We start from the raw sequence: 25,448 nt of genomic DNA on the forward strand, positions 1-25,448 counted from the left end.
TCTCTGGGGTATATGTGTGTCTTTCTTGCTGGTTGTATGTCTCTTTTTAGAACCATTACATCTCTTTCTAAATGTTTTGTGTGTCTTTGTGGGGGTTTTTTGTGGTGATTTTGTGTATCTTTGAGCTTGTCACATGTTATTTCAAGTGACATATGCAGGTGACTAAGGGGGCCTCTGACACTTTGGGCCCCTAGGCCTGTGCCTGGTATGCCCATTCAGTAATCCATCCATGGACTTAGTGGAAAGTATGTTCATTCACCTGTTTTGTCCCGGGTAGATTGCATTTTAAAAAAGTCTTGCAAAGTCCATATAATGCCACATATTACAACCTCCTTCACTGAGATACACTGATTGAGATGAACAAACTGTCCCACTGTTAAATTAAAACAAAAACTGAACTATACACACACACTTACAGTCACACATGCAAACAACCTTGAACATTTTTCCAATGCTTTCAGTATCAGTGTCGACTTCCAGCTGACCAAAACACCATAGTTAACTCTTCAGCTGCTAAATGTCCAGCAAACATTAGAATGGACTTCATCTAAGTATGCACATCTTTACAAATGACAGATTGTTATCACCACTACTGTTACAGCTACAAGTAGAAAAGACTATCACTTTCACACACATCCCTACTGTTGCACAATGAATCTCATATTTGAGGATTGTCAGAGCAGATAGTACACTGCCACCCTCTGGAGCACAATTTCAACTACCAAAAGCAGATTTTATAAACAGTTATATTAATATATTTTGTTGTCTATATAAAACTTGCACAAGCCAAAAACTATCTGGGTAATTTATCCTAAACAGTGGCCATGGTGGTATCAGGCATAGCCTGGATCCTTTGTTAATTTTTGTTAAATCTATATTTCCAAATCAAAGACTATACCACTATTTTTTAAAAATCAAAATATAACATATAATAGCTGATTCATATTGTCATATATAAATATCAACAGTTCCTACTCAGTAGACTTCTGCTTAAGGGCTCTGGGGTCTCAGGAAGTAAAGGGGGTTGGGGTTGGAGGGGGTGCTCTGCTCTCCATGTGCATATACAATGCTCTCTTTACTGCAAACCAAACACACCCCTCCTTTCTCGCAGAGTGCCCAAACGGTTAAAGGAATCTGGCATTTATGAAGCACAAGTACAAGACAATTTATCCAGTGTGCACTTTATTGATCAAAATTGTCAAAATGAGTACAAATTGGTTGTCCCACAATTGTGCATTTGCCAAACAAAAGAAGGCAACAGGTTTGACAGTCAACACAGGTTTTCTTTATGATGTTGGATTATTTACACACTGCATAAGAAACAGAATAAATCTAACGTTAAGTACTTCAAAAGTGAACATGTTTTTAAGACAGAGAACTTTAAGTGAAGCAGATAAATTTGACCGTATGACCTACTTTAATGACGTCTAACTGGTTGTATGCAATTATGCGTAAAGTGAACACATGTATTCCGCATTTAATAAATGTGGCTTTATAGACAAAAGGCTCCTGGGTTCACTAAACATAGTAGAGTACTTTTCTTGCAGAAATAAATTGCACCACAGCACCGTTTCGGGGCAGCGTCATGTTTTGTGACTGCAATGCCTTTATAGAGGCGATGGGCGTTTCTGGACGCAGATGGCGCTGTTGAGCATATATTTTGTTTCAGTCCCGTTTCCCTCCATGGTTTCTCCTCTCTCCGACTAACTTAGCGTTTGGCTCAGTTCATTATACAGTCCTATATTCTCCCTCCATTAGGGCATCTCTGCCTTTGGACTGAAGATCCCAACAAAACCCAAGAGAGAAAAGTTTTACTTTCGTAGGGCAAGATGGACATGAGCAAGAGGATCCACTTGGAGCTAAGAAACAGGACACCGTCTGATGTGAGTCGTGCTTTTTAAAACCAACCCTTAGTTTTCTGGTTAGCCTTGCTAGCCAGCTTGCTACTTTTTTGCTTTGCGAGTGACCTGTGTGGCTAATGGTGACCACATGGGCTTTAGATTGTGTTTCTCGTTTATAATAGGGCGGAAAACACTCGCACAACAAGCTTAATCCTTTATACTGGTCTGGATTGGGCGTATGGGGGCAACGAGAGGAGAAAAGCTATATTCAATCGTTACTTTGAAACGGCGATTCCCCCCAGCTTGCTGGCATTATTGCAGTGCTTTAACCGTTTCGCAGCCTCCTTGGTCAGTGGTGCACACACGATTCAGCTCGACTCCCCCGTTGTACCACAATTACTAAACTTCTTTTTACGCTGATAAATTAAGAAATATCCCCCCTGCGCCGCGCTTGGCATTCACATAACGGTATGTTTTATACAGACATTGGAAGCCATGTTTGCTGCTAGCATAACTGCTAAAATGGGGCGCTTTTTTCCCATCACAAATGCTTTTTACAACTAAAATCGAGTTTTTCTTGCATGTGAACCATCGCCGATCACGAGTTATGTGCTGAAATTTCTGTGGACTACGTTAATATCAAATGGCCAGATTCAGCAGCGACAACAAAAAACAGTCACTTGATTCACGAGTCATCCATACCTTGACCACTTCACGTTAAGCCACTCTTACTACAACCAAAGCCAGTTGATATTTACACAAATTGTAGCACATAGCAAACTATTCCCGTTATCGTGGTTTGTTTAAAGCCACGTCTAAAGCTGTTGAGAATCGCAAGTTTTCAAAGGGAGTGTGCAGCCGTTTATTCTCCTAAAATAGCTAACACGCGTGTATAGCAGCTTCGTTACCCTTTCATATCATTGCATCCACTCGTATAATTATTGCATACTTCTTTAATGAAGTCTGGTGATCGGAGTCATTCAGGCAGCGGCCACCTAACTTAGTATTTTTGTTCCCGCCATATTACCCTCCTCGTTACACCGATCAAAGACAACAAAATACACCCACTTGCAAACTAAAAATGTCCAAACACAACAGTTATATCATCTAGTTATTGCTATAAAAGCTAAACTTGGCGATGTTTGCAACTGGATCGATGTGTCGACCAGCGGCTTCTTCTACCGAGCCAGCCTGCTTGAATGACACGGAGATCCGGTGCACCGCGCTTGATGCGTGGGCAGCCAAAAACTCGACGGTCGGCGTTTCCCCTCGACTCATGCACGACATAAAACTAATTTAACATCGAAAAATAGCTTGTGGAATGTGCAAGTAGCGATAATTACTCTTTAAAAGCAGCACTTTTATGCCGTTGAAGTGTTCAGAGAACTGCATACTGTATCTCAGGAATCGCCATGTTGTCATTCTGTCGTCTTTGAAGCTCTGGGAGAAAGGAACTGTCTCCATCTTTGTTTTTACTAAATTTCCGTTCTCAATATATTTCCTTCGCCACTTCGACCTGAAAACGATGTTGTACCCTGAAACAAACTGGCAATATCGGTCGTTCTCTCGACGACAAAGAATATTCCACTTCCCCAATGAAAGCTGGTTTAACGAAAAAAAGAAAATCTTTACTAAGGGTGTATTCGCAATCCTTTCCGTTGCTGTTGGGTTGGCTAATGGCGGGCAGACAGACCTCTGTAGCTGCTCCTCTGCTGCACGGCAGCGTTTAAAAGGGGCAATGGCTAGCCTGTAGCGAGCTAGCTCACTAAAAATCATTGCATTTGTCATTAGTGACTGCATCAGCAGGCCATGGGAAGCTGCTGCTTTGCTCTTCCTCGTTTCAACGAAATCAATATATTATCCGTCGTGCCCGGGTGAATCAAGCACACAGGTGTTTTTCGGTGGAGACACAGGATCCGTTTTCGCTATTTTAGTTGAGAAATCGTGATCTTTGACGTTTGACTACAACTTTTTTTGCAACGTTTTTGTCCAACACTGAATTGCGCAACCAGTGTTAGCTTTAACTGACTCAAACTAACTCCGCCTTCGGACTTGTTTTTCTGATATTTTACAGCAACAACGAAATATCTTTTTTAATTACTTTACACAAAGTAAAGGGGCCACTTTGCCGAACAGACACCCCCCCAGTAAACGCATTATATTTACGCTGATTGCCAACTTGTTTATCATTTTTATTCACAGAAATGATATTGTTTTGTTTCAGAAGACAGTTTGTAAAGTATTTTGTAATATTACTTTGTTTTGTTTTAGAATGAATTGTGATTATAGTTTAGGTCCCTGAAGAGTCCCCCAACATTCACCAAGCTTTCATTTTATTTAGTTAAGTTACATTTTTAATAATAAAATGTTACTATTCTTCCCAATTACAACATCATTGTTTTGTTATAGGCCTTCATGTGAAAACACATGCAGGGATGAATATAACTGTAAATATGACCATTAAAAAACAGGCAAATAACAACATAAAACAACCAAAGGATCACATATGAAATATAAGAGAAAAATAAACTTTGTTTTTAAATTAAGGGGCTGTGAGGGATTTCATACACACACATTAATAATTAATACTTTTGTTTAAATGTATGTTTTTTGGTTGTTTTTTTACTTTGTGATGTTTTTTTCTCTTTTACTTCTACTTGAGTTGTGATGTTATAGTTACAGAAATAGAAAAAAATATTGTTTTATGTTAACAAATGTGAATGATGTACTTGTTTTGCCTACACAAATGAAAATAGTTGATAGAAAAAAAGTATAGTCTCAAAATATCAAAAGCTGTAGAGATTTCTTAAGTGATATATCATGCTTTTCTATTTTTCAGGTACGAGAACTCGTCCTTGACAATTGTCGATCAGCTGAAGGAAAAATCGAAGGCCTCACAGCTGAGTTTGTCAACCTGGAGTTCCTCAGTTTGATAAATGTTGGCTTAATATCAGTTTCCAACCTGCCTAAACTAGGAAAACTCAAAAAGGTAAAAAATGATGTTCCACCTTCATACCTCTGTGTAAAAGCTGAATCGTGACAAGGTGTCCGCTGGAATAATATTTTCTTCTGCCGTCTTTCAGCTGGAGTTGAGTGACAACAGAATCAGCGGAGGCCTTGATGTTTTAGCAGAGAGACTTCCCAACCTCACACATCTAAACCTGAGTGGCAACAAATTGAAAGACATCAGCACATTGGAACCGTTGGTATGTGTTTTCAGATATGTCAGAGCAACACTCAGCACACTCCGTCTGCATGCCTACAGGATATATACTGTACGTTTACACCTAGGTTAGGACAGACACGATGCCTTTTGTTCGCTTATCTCACATTAATGCCAGATTTATCATAATTAGACAAAGCCTTTTGAATATTTATACAAAATCTTGTTATGCACAAAATTGTACTAAAGTAAAAGGCATTACAATTAATTAGCTGTATTAACTCAACTCATAGTATACAAATAATATACAGATTTTCAATTTCAGCACTGCTTTCTGCATATTCAAATATAAATATTATAACTGTTGTTCACACTCATCTAGGACTGCAAATAACAATTGTTTTCCTTATTGAATAATCTGTTATAATCTGATTATTTTTCCGATTGATTAGTTAAAAAGCTGTAAAAAATCCTCATTAAAATTTCCCAGAGCCCCAATAGTCCACATCCCAAATATTTTTCATTTGCTGTCATAAATTACCAAGAAAAGCAGACATTTCTCACATTAAAGAAGCTGGAGCCAGCATATGTTTGACATTTTTGCTTGAAAAATGACTGAAACAATTAATGAGTTCTTAAAATAGTTGGTGTTCAATTTTCTTTTGATTGACCAATTGATAAATTATCTACACTCTACACTCAACATAGACTGCAACTGAAGTGGGTTCAGGAGAGATCCACCTTATCAATTGCATCTGGCATTGATATGGATTTATATGAATTTTAAATAATTACTGGAAATTTATATACAAACAAAAATGTAAACATTGAGGTAAAGTGCATAAAGGATTCTCTTTGTTAGTGGTGCTAGAAATTCCAATGTTGTTTTGTGATCTAGAAAATTATCTGGGAATTCAGTTGAGAAACTTTATAGATAAAATGAAAAAGTTTTTTTGTGTGACCCAAATTATGAAGTACCTGAAAAATCAAGTCAGTTCATCACATTGATGTAAATTTTAAAGTACTTCACATCAAAGGGTATCCACATTACAACACGTATCACCCAACCTTATGCACAGTGTACACACACACACACACACACACACACACACACACACACTAGCTTATAGTAAGACGATACATGACGTGCAGCAGTTTCTCATCACTTCCTTGCATGTGATCAACAGAAAAAGCTGGATAACCTGAAGAGTTTGGACCTGTTCAACTGTGAAGTGACAAACCTGAACGACTACAGAGAGAGCGTGTTCAAGCTGCTGCCACAGCTCACCTACCTGGATGGTTACGACATGGAGGACAGGGAAGCCTCCGACTCAGACGGAGAGGTGGACGGAGACGGCGTAGATGATGATGAAGATGAAGGTAAGAGGATCTTCCCGTTTCTCAGAGATGGCTCAGGTCTTCCTGCTGTAATGATATCTTTAATGCATTGCATAATGCAAACACTCAACACCACACAGAAAGTCCACAACAGCTGGAAAGATATCAGTATAAGAATATATAAATATGAATAAGAGAGTGCAGTTTAATCTTAACACGGCTGTTTGTCCTAAACTTTGTTCTGATTTTCATTTCATGTTCAAGTGTTTGACTTTAGCGTGATTCCACTCTTTGGTTTACTGACTGTTGTCGCCTTTGTATTACAGAGGGAGAGGAGGAGGAAGACGAGGACGGAGAGGAGGAAGACTTTGATGAGGAAGAGGATGAGGAGGAAGATGAAGAGGAGGTAGAAGGAGAAGAAGATGATGATGAGGTCAGCGGAGAAGATGAGGTAATGAAAAAAAATTAGATTGACAGGATTACTTGGCAGATTTTTTTTAGACGCCTTGTTTCAGTTTTAACTGCATTTTTGTTTGTCAAGGAGGAAGACTTTGGTCAGGATGGGGAAGGGGATGAAGAAGATGATGATGACGATGATGATGAAGATGGTACGTACCAAATCCACAATTTAAAAGCTTCCTCCTCGGGGCATCTGGTGGCTCAGTGGATAGAGCGGGCGCCCCATATACAGAGGCTGTGTCCTCGCCGCAGCAGCTGTGGGTTCGATTCCGGCCTCGGCCCTTTGCTGTCTCTCTCCCCCTTTCACACTTTGTCTGTCCTGTCAATTAAAGGCAAATAAGCTCAAAAAACAGTCTTAAAAGCTGTCTCCTTCACTTTAAACCCAGAGCACCTCAAAAACATATCTCAGCGCAGTATTTTACCCCCCGTAAATACAATGTAACACTCCCCTAATCTGTCTCCATATGACAACTCCAAACTTTCCACAAAGCCAAGAATACCTCTGTTTTTATGTCTTAATATGGGGAACATTGCTTAATACACCTTGTATTAGAGCATTAAGTATTAGGGAAGTATTAGGGAAAAAACAACAAAAATTAGTCTTAAATTTGGTTAAATTATCGTGAAATGTCTTAAAACGTGTCTGGTACCTGTAGACATCCAGTTTAAGCTATTCCATAAGATTCAAAGCCAAAATTCCTCTGAATTCAACACAAGTCCTTATTCTCCCATATTCTTATTTGTGTGCACTCAACTATTTTAAGTGAGTAAGTGCAGAATAATTCTACATAATACCATACTGTTTGTTCGCTTTATGTGTAATCAAAGGTCAGGATGGCCTAGTAGAGACAGTGCCCTGCAGATTTTGAATCAATTTATTTGTGCAGAAGCAGCAGATTTAAATAAAATAAATGTTTTAAAGGAATAGTGAGTACATGCACATATGTGGGTGTCACAGTGTATTTGAAAATGGATAAAAAAAATACTTAATCAGGAATAATATGACACCTGCTGGTGGCTCTTTTTACCAAGGACGCTCTGTGCAGGAGAGTTTACAGATCCTCACCAAGTGACTTCCATAATGATGATTACACATTACCCACTATTCATATTACCATATAAAATAAATAAGACATTATACCGGGGTCGGATATAAAAACTGGTACAAGAACGTTAATTGTATAAGGCATAAAAATGAAGACAAGATTATTATTGTGAAACGCAAGGAAGGAAGGGCCAGTTAAATACTGAAATATGTCAATACTGAAGATGCATATCTGACACTGTTTATTTTCAGCTCCTGATCGTGTAACTTTATATCATGTAGCAACAGCAAAACTTGATAGTGACCATTCTTAAACACGGCCCACGCGCCCTAAGATCCCACCAGAGGATGCTTTTAATAACACTGAAATATTTAAGTTGTTTGCAATAGCTAGCACTTAATAAATGTCGAGATCTCTGTGTCTGTATAAGATATGAGTCATGTAAAGATGATATTATATGAAGATTGTAAGAAGGGCCAGGTGATTAAAGGCTTAGACTGAGACCGGCGGTTGTTTTTCGAGCCTGCAGATAGATTTTTACGATTTGTACTATTGTGCTAAATTTAAAGTTTCGTGGTCTTGGCATGTTATGACACCACATGACACAGATTTCCTCTTTACCCCCCAGAAGCAGAACAATGCAAAGGCGAGAAGAGAAAGCGAGACCCAGAGGATGAGGACGACGATGACGACGATGAAGACGACGATTAAGCGCAAAACTGAATACGAGAGCCTACCGAGTTACCCTTTCTCCCCCACAAACCCGAACGTCCACCTTCCTACAACTCACACCGCCTTTGTAATCCACGTCTACCCCCCCAGCTCTGAGCTCTTTTTATGGGGCAAGACTGTACCGGATGGGTGGGCCGAGTGGAGCTGCCACCCCCTTTTTTTCTCCCACCCTCGTCATGGAACTGAGAGCCACCCAACACCCTCCGCCTCACCCACCCCACGGCCCCGAGGTTCTCAGGCAGCCCAGCACTCAGCATTCCACAATTTCACTGTCGACCCCTCTTTATGTATTCCCGTGTGAGGACTTTGGGACTGGTATCTAGTTTTGGGTCTGTGCTTTTAATATTTTGTTGGATGAATTATTTTTTGTTGTTGGGTTTATTATTTCTCATTTTTTGTCTTTTTTTTTTCTGTTCCTTATTTTTCCCAATAAAATTATTGCTATAGCAGCTGTGCAACCAGCGAGCCATGATTTTTAGTGTGGCCGCCTGTTGCACAAATCAAGGTTGTAGCTACATTTTTACTTTCTGTATGACAAAAAAAAAAAAAAAAAACGACTTTGTAAATAAAATGTTAACATTTTGTGCTTTTCTCTCTTCCTGCCTTGATTTTTTTGTGTCCCAAAGCTAACGTAAAGAGATGATGTGATGGCCATCATCCGCTCCTGCTGTTATTCTGTCATGTTTTCTGCACTAATGGTGCCTGTAATCAACAGTCCACAGAAAAAAAACTTTGTCTAGTCTTTCAGTGACAGTTTTGGATTTTTAAAAAATCTTTTAAGTCTGTCTTTATACAATGCTCACATGCCAGTTTATATGTTGAAATAGTTATTAGTTGCTGTAATCATTAATCCTTTACATTTGCAATAAGGGGCCCCTCTGCTATTGAGTCCAGTGTTAAGAGATGAGCAGAGTCTGCACGATGATGAAAAACCTGGAAAAGTTATAAAATATGCAAATAGCAATTTCCAGGCCTGGAAAAGTTTTGGAAAACTAAATATATCCTGAAATTAAAAAAAAAAATTTATGGCCGAATTGTTTCACAAAATTGTCTAATAACATAGAATGTGTTCAAGGACCATTGGAAATGTGAAAATCCAATGGTAATTTCTGGCTGTAAGAATTGCTGTAATTGTGAAAACATACCCTCCAAACCCAGGGGCCCGAGGGTTTGGAGGCCATGTTTTCTTTTAAAATCACAAAACAAAACAAAAAAAATTCTCTAAATTGCTTAACAATTTTAAAGACTACAAAAATGGCCAAATAAAAATAAACAAGGAAGATTTAAATATCTGAAAGGCTTCAGAGAGCAGCACAGGAAAAGTTATGTCAATCAAGGTTTCAACAGCTCTAAGGGAAATCAACTGATTCATGGTACATTTACTTATTCTTTAGGGCTTCTTTGTATTGAGTATTTTCAGGCTCAGGTCAAAGTAAAGACACGAGTCATTGGTGTTTAAGTCTAAAGTGAATAGTAAGTCTTTTTTGATTTTATCAAGTCATCAAAAAAAAAAATCATTAGATTTCTCACTCAAGTCTCACTCAAGTCGAAGTCATGTGACCCAGGTCCACAGCTCTGCTAAAAAGACTAATATTGGGAGATTCCCACTAACTAACTAAATAACCAACTCAACTGCCAGCGTCTCATATAAGCTTTGGCTAATAGTGTTATTGCACAGAACAAGGACTTCAGTTTTTGTCTGCCAGCTAATACACTGGACTCCCAAGTAGGGAGGGATCATTTCACAGCTATTATGTACAGGAAAAATCAGCACAGCGGTGGTTCACAGCCACTTTTTGGTGTGATAAGCCCTTGACAAAGCGATGTCTGTGTGGGGGGCCCTTCATCACAGCCTGTATACCTCTATGAGTTGTGAGCAGTCAGTGTTTCTCATGGTTGTGTCATATATATATATATATATATATATATATATACTGTATATATAAACAGGTAGATAGACAGATAGATAAAATATAGTATGAGCACATCTGCCACTGCTTGCAGCCTGTAGTGTATAATCCATCCTGTAACAAAATATAGTTATTTTTCACCCTACAGAAACAGTAATGTTACCCCAAGATAGAGAGCATTATCTGTAATGCCTTTATTTTTAACACTAAACCCAACAATAGCAGCTAAACTGCATTACTGTGCTTTTGGGGAAAAGATTTTATGGCTGCTTCTCTGCCGCACCGAAGAAAAAATGTTGACTGTCCACATGCTGCAGCCTCAGAGACTCCAAACAGTCTCAAACTGAGAAAGCTACAGGGCCTGCAAGCAGCACTGCGGTTTGTGCAACAGAAATACATAACCCTGCTCAAATATTAAGGGGTTAAACCATTGAGGGACTTTTTAAAAATTTAATTTATTGTTTTGGGTAAATAATATTCTGCTCTATCAGAGAAGACAAATGGATTTTCCAGAAATATTAAAAACATTTTTATGTGATTAATACTTTTGTATTTTTGTATGATCTGGAAACAATATTTAATATTTTCAGTTTTTACTGAAAACAGTTAACAGAAAATTTTAAGACTTCACAATAACTGCATTAAAATGCATCTAGAGCAGGCACAGGGAGGCTCATATGAACCCAGCAACAACCCTTTAATGAAATACTTTATTAAATCAGACAGTGAACGCTACAGTCGAGTCTGCAGCTACATTATTGCTCCAGTATATTGTAAGAAACTGTCAGAGTGTGCATGCTTTAATACTGAGAGGTCTCTGGAATGGATTGATATTGTTGTTGTCATTTGGCTTGTTGAGATGTTTTTTGGTATTGGCCACATTCATTATAGAGCAACAAAATGATGATCCATCTATTTAAAGTTTTTAGTACACCAAAGCATCATCACTGTACCACAAAATTGTGGTGATTCATACATCAGATAACGTGAAGAAAACAGAAAGAAAAAGACTCATGAAGAAAGGACTCCTTTTCCACTCCTCACTGCTTATTGTTAATAATTTATACTAATGTATACCGAGTGGAGATTGAAATTATACTCTATTTGCACACACGAGCCACTGACTGACACGGGGTGGTGCACCACAGATATCAAAGAATATAAGAGGGTATATTTGATGATCTAGTTGGCAGTGAAGTCAATATTTTGTTGTCTTAATGTCTGACTGTAGATCTGAAGTAGTTTCATTTCACCAGATGAAGAGATACTCCAATTTAGTGCTGCAGTTCAATAAAGCTAAAAAAAATGTCGTAATATAACAGTCTTTGGTCCCCAGTATGAGTCGAGCTCAAAAATGCTGCATCCTACCATCCCCCATGATGCAACCATAAATGCTCCCTTACTAGCAAACACATCTTTCAATTTCCACACAACTAATTTGTAACACAGGCTTACTGTTTAAAGAAGACAGAGGGCATAATTAAACTTTAATCACAGGCTCAGAAGCACTAATATCATTCCTTCAACTAGAAATGAAAGTTGAAATTATTACCAATAAAACATACTCTTGCTTGATTCAATACAATCAGATGTTTTGTCTCTACAGCCTGACTTGCTGTTCCCTTGCGTGACAGTGACTGTTTTCAGAAAGACGAGGGCTTGGATCTAACTAATAGTTAGACTTCAAATTCAGAATTCCATGTGCAGCCTGATTAAAAGCATCCTCACTGGGAATGCAAAGATGGTTTGATTGTAAGCTAGTAAGTGGAAACACCTGTGTTGATGTGCAAGGCCTGAAACAGGGAATATACCAGAGGACTGAGCTTTGATAGAGTGAAATAAAAACACTGGAGTTGAAACGATTAGTTGATTAGTCAACAGAGTGCCCTAGGAATGAGTCCAAAAAACTGAAATCAGTAAGCATTTCAGCACTTCAGGTTCCCTCGTCTCAAAGTCAATGTTTTTTTTTTTTTTTTTTTGAATGGGTTTTTGGCTGAAATGAGGTCTGTGGTGAACACAAACATAAGAGACGTTCACGTTTTGTTCTACGCCATAAAATATGTCAGAAAATACCCCACTTGAAAACTTTGAAGCTTTAATGTGTCTTAAAAAAGTCGGATGCTAACGAGTGGCTTAATGAGAGTACAGAACGTCATCACACTGAACCGCTCCAACACGGTTTTATGGCGTTGTTGTGGTGGCAACGTTGAGTCGTGCGACTGTGGTGTAATTCGTTTATAAGCTTACATTAGCTTTTAGCTTCTGTTGATTGCATTTAGGCTTACCATAAAATTTTGTCCCTTTGTGACGTTTATTTTGCGGAACAAAATGTAAAGTGTAAAAGTGTAAGTAGTTTTTCAATAAGGTTTGCCACAGAGCTTATTTTCCAAAATTCAATGGAAAAATCCCATTGGTTTCTTGAGAGGGAACCAGGGCAATGCTAACTTCCATGTTCCTACAGAAAAACGTCATCCCTCGGGCACTCTTTTCGCAACTGTTTTGATCAAGTTGGCTGCACAAACCAACATTTTCTTGAATTAATTTAGCCTCACAGCTGCACAATGCTAATTAGCTACGTGGTTAGCCCTGTAGTAACCTAACGGGCTTCTTTAGGTGGCAGTTGATGACCTTGCAGTTTTAGAGGCACAGGTACATGAAGAATGACATTATAACATATATACCCAATAAAATGTAGATATGAAAATGAATTAAGAAATCATGTGTTACAATAATGTTTTAATAATTTCTTTAACCACCTTTTTTTACACATTTCTTTCATATGATTATTTCTTTATTTTAAGCTTGTTTACTTATTGAATATTTCGAGGCTCTATGTATGTGATATAACAAAAAATCTGCAATTGACATTTCATTCACTATAAAACAGTACTGAAGAAATGGTCTCCAAAATGGCAGCTGCATTTTTATTTAGCTAGAAATGTGCAGTATTTGTTTTTGAAATGAACTGCATCAAGCATTGAGTTCCCATGTTAACCTAAGATTTTTCTTTAGATGCACAGTGTTGGCTGACTTTTTAAACAATCCTTTTTCATTTGAATATCCAGGCAGATTTTTGAGAGGCAGAAATATTATAAAAAAATACAAATATTATTTTTTGGATGGGGAAATTCTACTCTGGTTGAAATGGTTCTGGAAGTAAAACAGGTCACCTTCAACTGTTGTGATGGGTTCAAAGAGCCAAATCAGTCAATAAGAAAGTCAACTGGCCGACTGTAAAAACAGCAGCAGGCTTTGGGAATGTGTTGAGACTTGTCGACCAGCAGCAGCTGTGGTTTACAGTTTAAACTGGTCGGACGTTGCTGCTCCTGGACAAAAGTCAGCCACAGATGAAGCTGTGCTGGAACTGTCCCTGCCAGGGGTCAAAAGGTTCACAATTGTATTGAGGGCAGTGTGTCTGTATGTGTGTGGGTCGGTTTGGCAGTTTCCATGTTACATCTCTGAAGTGTCCATAAAATGTAAACCAAATCTAGAATATCATTATGGTGTTTGTGCCTCTGACTACATAAACACAGGCATGCATGGTAGTTTGTGCTGGATCTAAGCGGTTATCTGTGGATCAACAGTTATATTGTTGCCTAATACAGTATTTTGCAAGCGCTTCTGTCACATCTTTGCATATTTACATGCCAATCAAAGAACCGTTCCTTTCATCATGGAGATTAGAGAGAAGGGAATGTTTACAGTCTGAGTGACAAATTGGGCAAAATCTATGAACATTATTCAGAAGTTACATGGGGGGGAAATACATTTCTATGTGCCATCAGGATTACATATTTTTAAGATATTTAATCTTAAACAGATCATCACAGCTAAGCATTTAAAAACATCAATGAGCTGCCTGTCACATGTAAGTAAAATTTATATGAAGTCTGCCTGTTGAAGTCACTTCTGTTCCACGAGCTTCATTTGTCATTTCACACAGAGGGTTTCTCTAAAAGCTGAAACATCATACTTCTCTCTCCATTTTATAGTTAAAAAAACAAATATCTACTCATCTGTAGTGGGATTTATCAACATGGTTGTCTTAAAAGTTGAGCTTGACAAATCATTCTTTACCTTGGAAACAGCAGTTGATAAACTAAACAAGATCCACTTACTTACAAAATTCATCTGTTAACGAAAACTGTTAAGGCTCTTTGCCCAATGACAGCTAAAATGGGCTCTAGCCCCTCTGCGAATGAATGAATGAACAAAAATAAGTAAGACACCTTGAGCAGAGATTTTTTTAAACTGAGAATTAACTGTGAATAGGGCTGGGTACAAAATATCTTTAAGTTATCGACTAAAATAAAATATCGACCGTCCCGACTCGTCGCTGAATTAGCAAACTTTCTGTTGCTGCTGTCTCTGAGGCCGCTCTCCTTCCAGCAGTTCAACGTCTGCCTGGTTAGCATGAGCAACACAGCAGCTAACATTCAACACTGAGATATTAAATGGTCCAAACAAACGCGTAATGACACAAAACGGCTCGACTCGCTCACAGAACGCATTAACAACCGTTAGATAACGTTAGCCATGTGATGCAAACAGTAAGTCATGTCACTTTGTGCATGCAGGGCGACTCTAACCAACTGTCCCTGGCACACTGCACAGCATGGCTCCCTCTGCACTGTGATACAGCTGGCGTTTTGTAGAAAGAAAAATAGTTCATATATAAAACTACTCACAATAAGATTTGTGGATTATCTTGTGTTTTTGTGGCACAATTTCTTGAGAGAAGAATGTTTTCTGGCACTTTGAGCACCACAAGCTGAGCGCCATCTAGCTCTATTATATTCGAGAGAAGGCAGAGATCTCTACAGCTGATGTTGCAAACACTAAACAGCTCACACCAAAAAAATGTAGATTGATAAATAGCACAACAGATGAGAGAAATTATATATATTTTGGATTTTAGGGTGAAACTGTCCCCTTAAAATATAAACAGAAAACCCCAGTATAATGTTTCAGTTTTTTCCAGACAGCGACAAAGGACACCCTCTTACAGAAAACACATTCAGAACTGAAAGCTTGTGGAAGACAAGCTAACCCACATATGGTGCAGGACTTCAGCTCTACAATGGCTTTAAATTGTTGCCTCACAGTGACGCCACATCAGGAAACATTAAAGTAGCCTTTTTGTCCTTTTAAAAACAGTGTGCATGCTGTATTTTCCAAAATTACAATTGCGAATTCAAGTACTTGATTTAATAATAATTTTTCTTTGACTGTATTTTAAAATAAATATAAAATTAAGAATTGCTACATGGCATCAGATACAGAATTGGCTTATATAATAGCTGCGGTGAAACGGATTGATTTTTCACCAATTTTCCAGTCATTAAAAAATAAAAACAAAATGCAGCTCAACACAACACATGAATACAGCTGGGATCATGATATCGCCATTCATTTAGATCACTCTCATTCAAGCACACAAACATTAAAATACCACAGCCATCTCCACTTACAGTAGTTTAAATATTAGAAGAAAATAAAACAATCACCAAGCGTAGAAAATAAATTCATCAATGTCGTACAATCAAACAGAATGTCTGCTCCTGCCCTGCAACAACTTTCAAACAACACGCAGAGAGCCACATCATTCAGTCAAGACAGGAGCAGACATCCGTTTTATCTCTCTGCTACAAAGAGCATAAAAAAGCTAAAAAGTACAATTAACTTGCATAGCTGTGAAGCGTATAAAAGAAACAGGGTAAAGGTCAACAGGTGCAAAGAGTTTTAAATCATGTTACAGTTGGGCGAGACTCCGTGTCTGAATGTATGTACATGAACAAAGAATATGTGCACCGTGTGTGAAACTGACAGACGGAAAGAAAACACAAAGTTTAAATCCCCCGTGTGTGCAGTGAGTGTGGTGGGCTCATTAAAGGAGAAGAGGTGCATCAGGAAGTAGAGGTGCGGTGGTTTGAAGAAGGGTATAAGTTTGTACAGTAATGCATGTGCTCCCACCAGGGGGTGAAGGTGAGGTCGTGGGTCAGGCAAGTCTTAAAGTGAGTGAGACTGGGAGTTTTTGATGTTCTTAATCTCCAGCTCCAGCTGTTTGATACGCACGTCCCTCTGGCTCAGGAGTTCCCTCAACCGTCGGATTTCCTCCTGCTGCTTGTGGAACTTCAGACGCAGCTGTGGACAAAACACATACACAACATATTTGAATATATCAGGGTGTCATTTCCAGTAGAGATGGGGGAGATGTAAAATGTTTCTCTACTTTTAGGTTTCAATTTGATATGCTCACTAAAAGCAGTTTCCACTATCTGTCCAACTGACATTATCCAGATGATTTTGATTAAGGATGGGCATTGAGACTCCGTACCAATTTAGTATCAGTTCCTCACTGGTCAGTGCCAGAATATCAACAAATCATGCTGTTATCTGCATACTTACTAATTCAGGGTTCCTGCAGATCCTTATAAGTCTTAAATGAAATTAAATTCAGCAGTCTGAAAATAAGGCCTTTATTGGCATTAAATTGTCCTAAAATAATGGCTAAGTTTTTAAAAAAACAATACAAAAACAAAGGCCTCTTGCATTAACATCACAAAAAAGACATATTATATGTTTGTTACAATTAATATTCAAGCAAATTTCTCCCTAACCTTACGTAATTCATAACAGTTCAGTTTTGTTTTTTTGTGAAATTGTGGTGTTGAGAAATGTCTCAAAAATCTTAAATCCCAATGCAGGAACCCTGCAACCATCTCCATTTGCCTGTTTTTTTTACAATCCTCCTGTATTTCTACCACTTTAGGACACATTTTCTTCCTTTTCATTATCATAACCTCTTTCTGACACTGTAAAGCATGTATAAGCTCTACAACTCTAAAATGCAAATCTTAGAGTAATCTGGCATGCACATAACGCGGAGGTGAGCTTCTCGGCCCCGTCCTCCTCAGTGAGTAAGAGATGGAAAGTAATGGAGAGTACGAGGATAGAAAAACTCAAGCAAATGGATGCTACAGGCAAAGCATTGTACTTTTGCACTACAATAAGCATTGACAGGAGAAAAAAAATCTATAAATGAATGAAAATTAATAGTAAAATTTAAAATATTCAACAGAAAAATTCTGTTTCAGTGTACATATTATTTGGTCAGCTGAGTGCAGAAAACAAAGTCTATGAAACTCAAGTTTTTCTGGAGTAGGAACCTCCAAACCCCAGGTTTTGGTTTTAAAATCCTCATTTTTTGAGGTCTCAAGTTTCTCAGTATGGCTATCAATATTTATGTGACAGTAATTAATTCTAACGTAACGTGCATTTTAAAATCCCAACTGTCCCCTAATGATGATGACGAAGCTGCCTGCGTCAGGCGCTCTCCAGTAATGGCTGACGGGGAAAAACACTCAAGTGTGAGCTCACTTGAGCGTTAGTTTTCTTTGTTTTCTATTTCTCCTTAAGGTTTTAGCAAAAATCACTCAAATAGGAGTCAGTAGTTGACTTAAAATACACTGCAGTGCCTGTGCTTATTAAAATATATGAACATACTGTTATATCTTATAGGAAAATGGACACAGAGCAATAAAATATCCGAGTCTCTGAATACAGAGACAATACTTAAGTAGGATTAGTTTAATTTTGGTTTTGGTCTTTTCATAGGATTTATAGTCAAAAACAAAAATGCAGAGCACACTGGCCTTATCCTTCAGCTTTCTGAGCAACAGCTGGTTCGCACTGGACTTATTTACCTCACATTTTTTTCTCTCAGGCCACACAGAGTCTGCCCTAACCTGATTGGTGGAGCTTGTTTACGCAACCTGACATGACTCAAAATGACTACTCAGCCTCCTCTGCATGTTTTTTGCAAGGAAAAATTCCTTAAATTATTATTTTGATTTACTGCTGGCAGTTTAGTTTTATTGATTTAACTGAGGATTCGAACTGAACATCAATAAAAGCCACAACGATTTGATTTGATTTTTTTTAAGGTCTTGTCAGGCTTAATTAATGTATTCTATTTTAATTTTGTGGTTAAAAAAAACTATCTCAGTGAGTAATTTTTCAAATTATTGCAACAACAATTCAAAAGTTTAGGCCACACTTCTAATATTTGAAATGGACACAAATATTAATTTTTATCATACATAAATAGCAATGACATGTATTTTTTAAACCTCTTGCACTGAAAACAAAATTCGTGTACCAACAGTTGAATATGAACTTAAAAAATAACCAATATCCACCAGTACCTCATTTTCTGTCCTAGGCGGAGAGCAAAGTGCAAGGTCTTCCCCGTTGCTAACAGGTGTCCTATTCCTCTCGTCCTCTGTACGGCCGCTGTCCTCCATGCCATCTTTGGTTCCCAGTTGATCATGAATATACGCCAGTTGCAGCATTCCTGGTCTGCTCTGAGACCTGCGAGTGTCCACTGAGTTCCCCATCCCCTTGCTCATCTCTGAGTACGACTCTGCTATTTGACTTCCAGGCTTCAGAGACATTAGCACCGGACCTAAAGACAACGAGAGAGATGAGAAGAGGGAGATAAGTAAAATATATAGCTTAAAATATAAAAGGTAGTTTGAATCGGTCCTACCAGGATCAGCTAAAACATTAAGTTTTCTGATTTACTTTTACTTTACAAAGGATTCTCCACCACTGGTAGGAAATTACCAGTGGATCAGATGAGAATTTAAACAGTAAAGCAAAATACAGTGATGGCAAAAAGCCTGACTAAAATTACAGTACTTCCTTAATACATCAGGGCTATCACCTGATATTGTCACATATCATCTAAAGTATTGTGATAATCAGAGCTCGGTGCCAAACTCCATACTTTAAGGGCACTGACCAAATTATGTCAACACCACCATGTACCAATTTACATTAAATTAATTAGTGCCATATTTCTGTACCTGAGAGCACATCTGGGTTTAGAGAGTGACTTATAATATATAAAGAAAGAGAGAGAGAGCAAGACTATGTCACCACTGAAGCTTGTTTAAGTCAAGGTGAGTCATGGTGAGGTCAGGGCGATGGCAAGCTGAAAGCCGTCACAAGGGTGGTTACACCTTTCAAAACTCAACACAGACAACCCTAACTGCAACATTTGTAATTCAAAATACAAATCTGATCGGTAGTTTTTTTACTACCTGCAATGACCCAACACATTATGAGAGTCCATCTGCACTGAGAGAGAGAGAGCAAGAGTGACAGAGAGAGTGTAAGAGAAGGTGGAAGGTGGACTATTGCACAGTGTTAAAAGTAAAGTGTTTGAAATGTGTAAAAAAAATGTTGTGTTTTACAACTGAAATTAAATTTTTCTCATTACAGAGAGAGCAATCAAAGCAAAATAAAATGAAAAAATAAGTATCGAATTCCAGTTACTGGTACTGGTCCAAATGTGAAAGTTACCCAGCCATAGTGATTATTTGATTAAAAACTTCTGAAATGAAAACAAGAAGAACATTGAAAAAAAAGGTTTTTGATTAACGTGTCGAGAGTTTTTTTCAATGTGATACATAGTATTCTAGCAAATGAATGTACTTAACATCAGTTTCTTTCTTGTACATAACATATTTTACATAATTTTATGTGCATTTGCCAACTCAATACAAAATAATTTCAACTATATTTCACCACCCAGCCCTGTTTGTGTTTTCTTCTCTTTTTAGGTATGTTTTAACCCTAATTATAATTCAGTTTGTCATCACCAGATCTATAAATCCCTCAGCACCTTGTCAATACAAATGTCTCACACACATATTAATTCTGACCTTTATCGATGCCGTCGAGCCACTCCTCTGCAGACAGAGCAGGTTTGTTGCCAGCTGTCATTGGATAGATGTCTTCTTGGTATGACTCCGACTGGAAACACATATACAGGACATTCAGACAGACGTACATACACCAATTATTAGGCTAAAATTGAGTGCATTTCTTTTATATCCTCTTGTGTATGTTGTTTGTGTGAGTCGATGTTCTCTCACCCTGCGGGGTACGATCATGGAAAGAGGCTCGATGAGACTCTTGATTGTCACCAGTTTGTAGAACCTGAAAACTTCACAGGAGCTCACGTCCAGACCTCTCTTAGGCATCACGCCTGAAGGAAGACACATAGGTTGAGGCTATAATATACTTGAAATATCTTTTGTTATGTTTTATGAGCATTAAAGTAGAAACTTCCCCCCCCCCTAGCATTTCAAAGTGGTATTATTTTTGGTTCTGTTTTCCTTCAGCCAGGAGGAGTTTCCACAGTTTATTCAGCTGTTCCACCGTCCACCAATTCTGCTAATAGGGATAGTAACTTCAAAAAACTTTGATTAATACTCTTGGGTAACTGGGGATAGTGCCCGATAGCTAACGAGGAAAAAGAAGCCCCGTCCTCTTCATCTTGTGGTTGCGCAAAGATTGACACACTTCCTTTGTGCCATAAATATTCATCTTCCCAGGAGATCATACCCGGTGGCAGACAGAATTGCAAAGTCGAAGTAAGACTTAGAGGCAGCCCGTCTTATCATTGATGGTGTCATGACTCTATTGCTATTACATTGTGCAATTAACATTTACTCCATAATGAAAACTTAAAGCAAAAACCTGTCTGTTTCTACTTTAAGTAGTGCAGTACAATCTAAGTGGGTTGACTGATGGAGAAAAGGAAGAAATGTGGGAAAGTGCCAAGACTGAACGTAACTGCAAACAAGATGCAATTTTATGACATTATGTAGAGCAGGCAAAGGGTAAAGCACAGCCTGCTTTACCCGAGGGCCACTTTTGCCAGGAGCCAGTTAGTAAACAAATAATATTTATCAGATGAACAAAGGAGGCAGTGCAAATCAGGTGTACACAGGTGCATTTTTAGGAATTTACAAGTCCCTGTGTGAATCGAATCATTTTATTTTTGAGAATTAGAAAAAGTTCAACATTTTGTAATATGCAAAAGTGTTAAAAAGCCATTTACAGCTGCACTGTTATGTTTGTACTGCAATGGAAAAATCAAAGGTGGCAATGCAGGATCACACCCACCCTCAGCACAGGCTCAGGACGTTGTGCAGTAAAGAAATGACAGACTTTTGAACCCTTTTATCACAAACCTCAACGTACACAGGCTGTTTTTATCATGAGACCCCTACAATGATTTGTCACTAATATCTTTAGGAGTTATTATACTTTTTGGACTGCCAATTAATTTGAAGTTGGGAAACACAATATTCTTTGAGTTTTTAGTTGTATACTCAGTCTGACATGCGTTTAACTTGGATTTGTTTTTACTACAGGATGTTCAGTGGGAGCAAAAAGGAGTCTAATGTACTGACATATATATCACATGTTGAGCTGAGTTAAAGTTTGACATGGTGCTAACTTCCTGCAGCGCGAACACTGAGTTATACCTCAGTTGTATCTCTGTATTTTAGCAGCAAAGAGCAGTTCAGTTCAATAAAAATGGCCAATCATACAGGTTTCTAAACAGTTGGTAAACATCTTCCATCCAACAATATTCTTGAGTTTAGAGTGTAAAACATGAGTGCATGTCTGTGTGTCTGCTTGTCACTTCATATGATCTACAACTTTGCCCTGATCGGCTGGTTTGGTTATTCAAATGTTTCAGGCTTATTTGCACAGCAGCTTTGCTTACAGGTGCAGGCAAGTCAGTACAGACAGAAGGCAGGCAGAGAATCTTAACAGACACATTTTACATACAATCAAGTAAGGAAATAGTCTAACATAATGAAGTTGATTAAAAATAAAGTACATAGTACAAGTGTATTTGTGTGTATTTATGTGCGTGTGTTTCTTACCCATTCCTTTCTGAGGTAGGTGCGAGCGGTACTCTGTTAGGTACTGGATATACGGTTTTTCTGAGCTGATCTCATAGTACCTGATATTTCCGTCACCCTGATTGAGACAAGAGAAGTCCTTATGACAACAATATTATAATAAAGAAAGTGTGGACACTTTCAGGTTATTTTCAAAAACATACCTTTCCAGCAAGGTAGAGCATGTGTGTGTCAGGGTCGTAGAAAGGAAAAATGACTCCTGACGAACCATCCAGGTTCTCCTCTAACAAAGGCACGGACATATCGTCCTACAAACACAAACAAAAACGAAAAACCAACACTTAAGCACCAGTAATATGGACAACACTCCCTGATATCAAAAGACTTAATCATTTAAATCCACTTCTACATAAGAAGCACTCTCCAGTGTTGAATTAAAAACTCTGAGTGCTCCCTAATCCGTGCGTCAGCTATAATCTTCCACCCACGACACACACACACTCACACACATCAAAACACACCAAGTTCACCACTTTGTCCACTAGATGGCAGAATTGTGTGTGTGAGAGTTTCCAGGCCAGGAGATCAAACATTAGCATGGAGGAGCTGTTTTTTTATTGACATGTTTTTACCTAGTTTTTTCTACAGTTGTGTATGATTGACACATGAGGCGATTTGGAGCAAAACAGGAGAGCAATTGAGTTTTTGAACAATATCTTCCAGTGTTTATGATATCATAACATCAAACTTTCCTCACCCTTTTGGTCTATATATATTCAATCTATATTTATTTCAGTATTAAACTGTCCTTTTTTATTTTATGCTGACTCGGATGCTCATACACTTTCATGATGGAGGCCAGGAAAAAAGGCCCACTAGACTTGTAATGTGCCAAAGTTGAATTTATATCATAATTAATTCTCCATTATTGGGATTTTTCTTCTTTCTGGATCTTTACCCTTAAAGCAATATTTCACAATGAAAAATGACCACTTGTATATCGATTTCTCACCACATGACACCTTGACTTTGTTTTTTTTCTCACATGCCTCAACAGTGAATGAAGAATCAAAAAAGGAAAATGTTCTTCATGAATTGAGGTACACTGGGATCATGTTTAACTGAAGCCAAATCACATTAAAACATCATTTCACAAAAATCATGCAGTATAATCCAAGTCTCAATTATCCAGTCGTATGCTCAGTGCTTTCCAAACACATGCATTTTCAGTAAAACATTCAGATTAAAACATGTTAATATAAAGAGTCTCATGCATAGCTGAGTAGTGTGCCTGGGCATGCGTATGCGTTTGAACTCTGCTAAAGTGGAGCTCATACGCACACGCATGCTCAGGTAAGCTGAGGGCATGCTATTCACAAGCGGAGGTGTTTTATATTGTAACTTCTGAGTGAAATGCACATTTGGGAATCATTGAGCAAACGACTGGTTAAATAAAAGAAATAATATAAAATAAATAAATTAAAGATGTTTCGGTTTAGTTTTACTGATGTAAACGCTGTTGTCATTTTTGGATTCTCCTTCCACCATTGAGGCATGTGAGACAAAGATTTCCTCACAAACCAAAAAATGTAACAAATCCACCTCGCAACTGGTCATTTTGCAGGTAAAGTATTCTTTTAATACTAAATTAATTGAACGGATTACTAAAAATAAAATTACTGCAAAAGACTGATCTCGTGGTCTTCATCGGTGAATGGAGCTGGTTCGGGTGTTACCACATGACCAAAAGGTGAAGTTCAGTCACCTGATAACAAGTGACTTGGTGCGTTAACACATGACAAAAACTCCACATATTGACACCTGATCCAAAGATTAATATCATGAAATGCAGGTGAAAGTTTGGTAATAAAAAAAAAAAAAAGATACTAAGTGGGATTTTGAGTTGAGATGATTTTGTCACAAAACACTTCCTGTGCTGTGACTCTCTCTCACCTGATCCCACAGAGCAAACTGTCGATCGTTCCAACGTGAAGTGCCTGATGTGAAGAGCATCTTCGTGTTACCCAGGATTAGCACCTTGCTGGCTTTGTGCGTCTTGCAGCTGGCTTCCTGCAAACACAAAACACAACATATATCATGCATTTGCAGTTACATAAAACGTATAGACCAATAATAAAACTCAACACTACACCACTGTGACATAATGTTCCTTATGTGTCCACGTGAGCTTGTTTGGCAGGTCGTGAGAGCAGATTGATGTAAAGTGTGTGAGTCACCGGCTGGTGACCCACAGGTCTGTGGAGTTATGCTCAGGCCAGAGGTGTCAGTTTTGGCTGTGTGGTGCTGGATGAGTGCCTGGGCTGGGAAAAAGAGGAGCAGGGGACTCCCACTTACGTAATTACTGGCTGGCATATAGTGCACAACAACTATGGCTTGTGATTTTTATGAGCTGCATTTTTAAATGGATCATTTAAGCTTGTTTTTACTCAAATTGAATGTCCACTAATAAATGGACTGTATTTATATGGTGGTCTTTTTTTAGTTTTTGGGACCACACTAAGCACTGCACAGAGGTGGAGGCAGGGGTGACCATGTAAAGTGCCACCTGCACACGCACACACACACACACACACACACACACACACACACACACACACACCGATAGAACAGTGACATTTGGGGTTCAGTACGCTCTGATATATAGACTACAGGGACTAGGGATGGAACCAGTGTTCTTCTGATAGTGGATGACCACCCAACATACCCAGAAGTAGTGTTTTCAGACATTCTTCACTGCAGTTTAAAGGTACACCATGCAGAATTGCCAGTCACTGTTTGGAAACATGATTTCCAGTGAGAGTGAAAGTAAAAGCCAATCCCAGATTCACTCTTGTTTATGGTTTATTCTCACTTTATTTGCATTTTTTGGCACAGTTACTCTTGGATTGCTGCTGCATATAGTCCGATGCCAGGTTGCTACCTTTTTAAAAAGCCCCAACCTCATAAGGTAAGGTAAGGTAGATTTATTAGTCATTTTTTTTCAACCTGCTCATCTGGGCACTGGGGGGGGGGGGATGAACATAAATGTCCCAAACGGAGAAAATAAGAAGAGAAGAAGATGATACAGGCAGAGGGCAGAGTCTCTGCAGAAAAATACATCAACACAAACTTCAAGTGGGTCTTAAGTGATGACTGAGAGGGATTACTTTTGTGTTAGTTTAGACATTAATTTTTGGGGAAAATTCTGCATAGTATAACTTCATGGT

The 25,448-nt window shown here is 38.3% G+C and overlaps 2 protein-coding genes across 4 annotated transcripts in view; one reads left to right on the forward strand and one right to left on the reverse strand.

Annotated features, from left to right (window-relative positions):
* Window positions 1–1,245: 1,245 nt before the first annotated feature.
* Window positions 1,246–8,650, forward strand: anp32b (acidic (leucine-rich) nuclear phosphoprotein 32 family, member B). Of its 2 annotated transcripts, none has more exons than XM_042485613.1 (7): window positions 1,246–1,883; window positions 4,681–4,830; window positions 4,925–5,047; window positions 6,192–6,384; window positions 6,669–6,793; window positions 6,884–6,950; window positions 8,479–8,650. In XM_042485613.1, the coding sequence occupies exons 1-7, from the start codon at window positions 1,830–1,832 to the stop codon at window positions 8,556–8,558; spliced, it is 792 nt and encodes a 263-aa protein (XP_042341547.1). In that variant the 5' UTR covers window positions 1,246–1,829; the 3' UTR covers window positions 8,559–8,650. The 2 variants fall into 2 exon arrangements, with proteins under 2 accessions (XP_042341547.1, XP_042341545.1); XM_042485611.1 differs by having other exon boundaries at window positions 1,264–1,883; window positions 8,476–8,650.
* Window positions 8,651–13,309: 4,659 nt separating this feature from the next.
* The window catches only part of coro2aa (coronin 2Aa), a 51,250-nt gene continuing 39,111 nt past the window's right edge, over window positions 13,310–25,448 (reverse strand). For both annotated transcript variants that reach the window (XM_042484831.1, XM_042484832.1), the window contains exons 6-12: window positions 24,175–24,291; window positions 22,425–22,529; window positions 22,243–22,339; window positions 20,434–20,546; window positions 20,221–20,311; window positions 18,697–18,956; window positions 13,310–16,633 (exon numbers count right to left, since the gene is read on the reverse strand). In XM_042484831.1, coding sequence (XP_042340765.1) covers window positions 16,499–16,633; window positions 18,697–18,956; window positions 20,221–20,311; window positions 20,434–20,546; window positions 22,243–22,339; window positions 22,425–22,529; window positions 24,175–24,291 — 918 coding nt within the window. In that variant the 3' untranslated portion in view covers window positions 13,310–16,498. The remainder of the gene's footprint in view (window positions 16,634–18,696; window positions 18,957–20,220; window positions 20,312–20,433; window positions 20,547–22,242; window positions 22,340–22,424; window positions 22,530–24,174; window positions 24,292–25,448) is intronic.

The sequence above is a fragment of the Plectropomus leopardus genome, chromosome 4 (genome assembly GCF_008729295.1).
Source record: "Plectropomus leopardus isolate mb chromosome 4, YSFRI_Pleo_2.0, whole genome shotgun sequence".
In the NCBI taxonomy this organism is placed as follows: Eukaryota; Metazoa; Chordata; class Actinopteri; order Perciformes; family Serranidae; genus Plectropomus; species Plectropomus leopardus.

Excerpts from the sequence above, each read along its gene's own strand:
- anp32b (XM_042485611.1), top strand. The coding sequence starts at position 1,830 with ATGGACATGAGCAAGAGGATCCACTTGGAGCTAAGAAACAGGACACCG. Across the intron at positions 1,884-4,680 it reads GAAACAGGACACCGTCTGAT|GTACGAGAACTCGTCCTTGA; the intron begins GTGAGTCGTGCT and ends TCTATTTTTCAG. Across the intron at positions 6,951-8,475 it reads TGACGATGATGATGAAGATG|AAGCAGAACAATGCAAAGGC; the intron begins GTACGTACCAAA and ends TTTACCCCCCAG.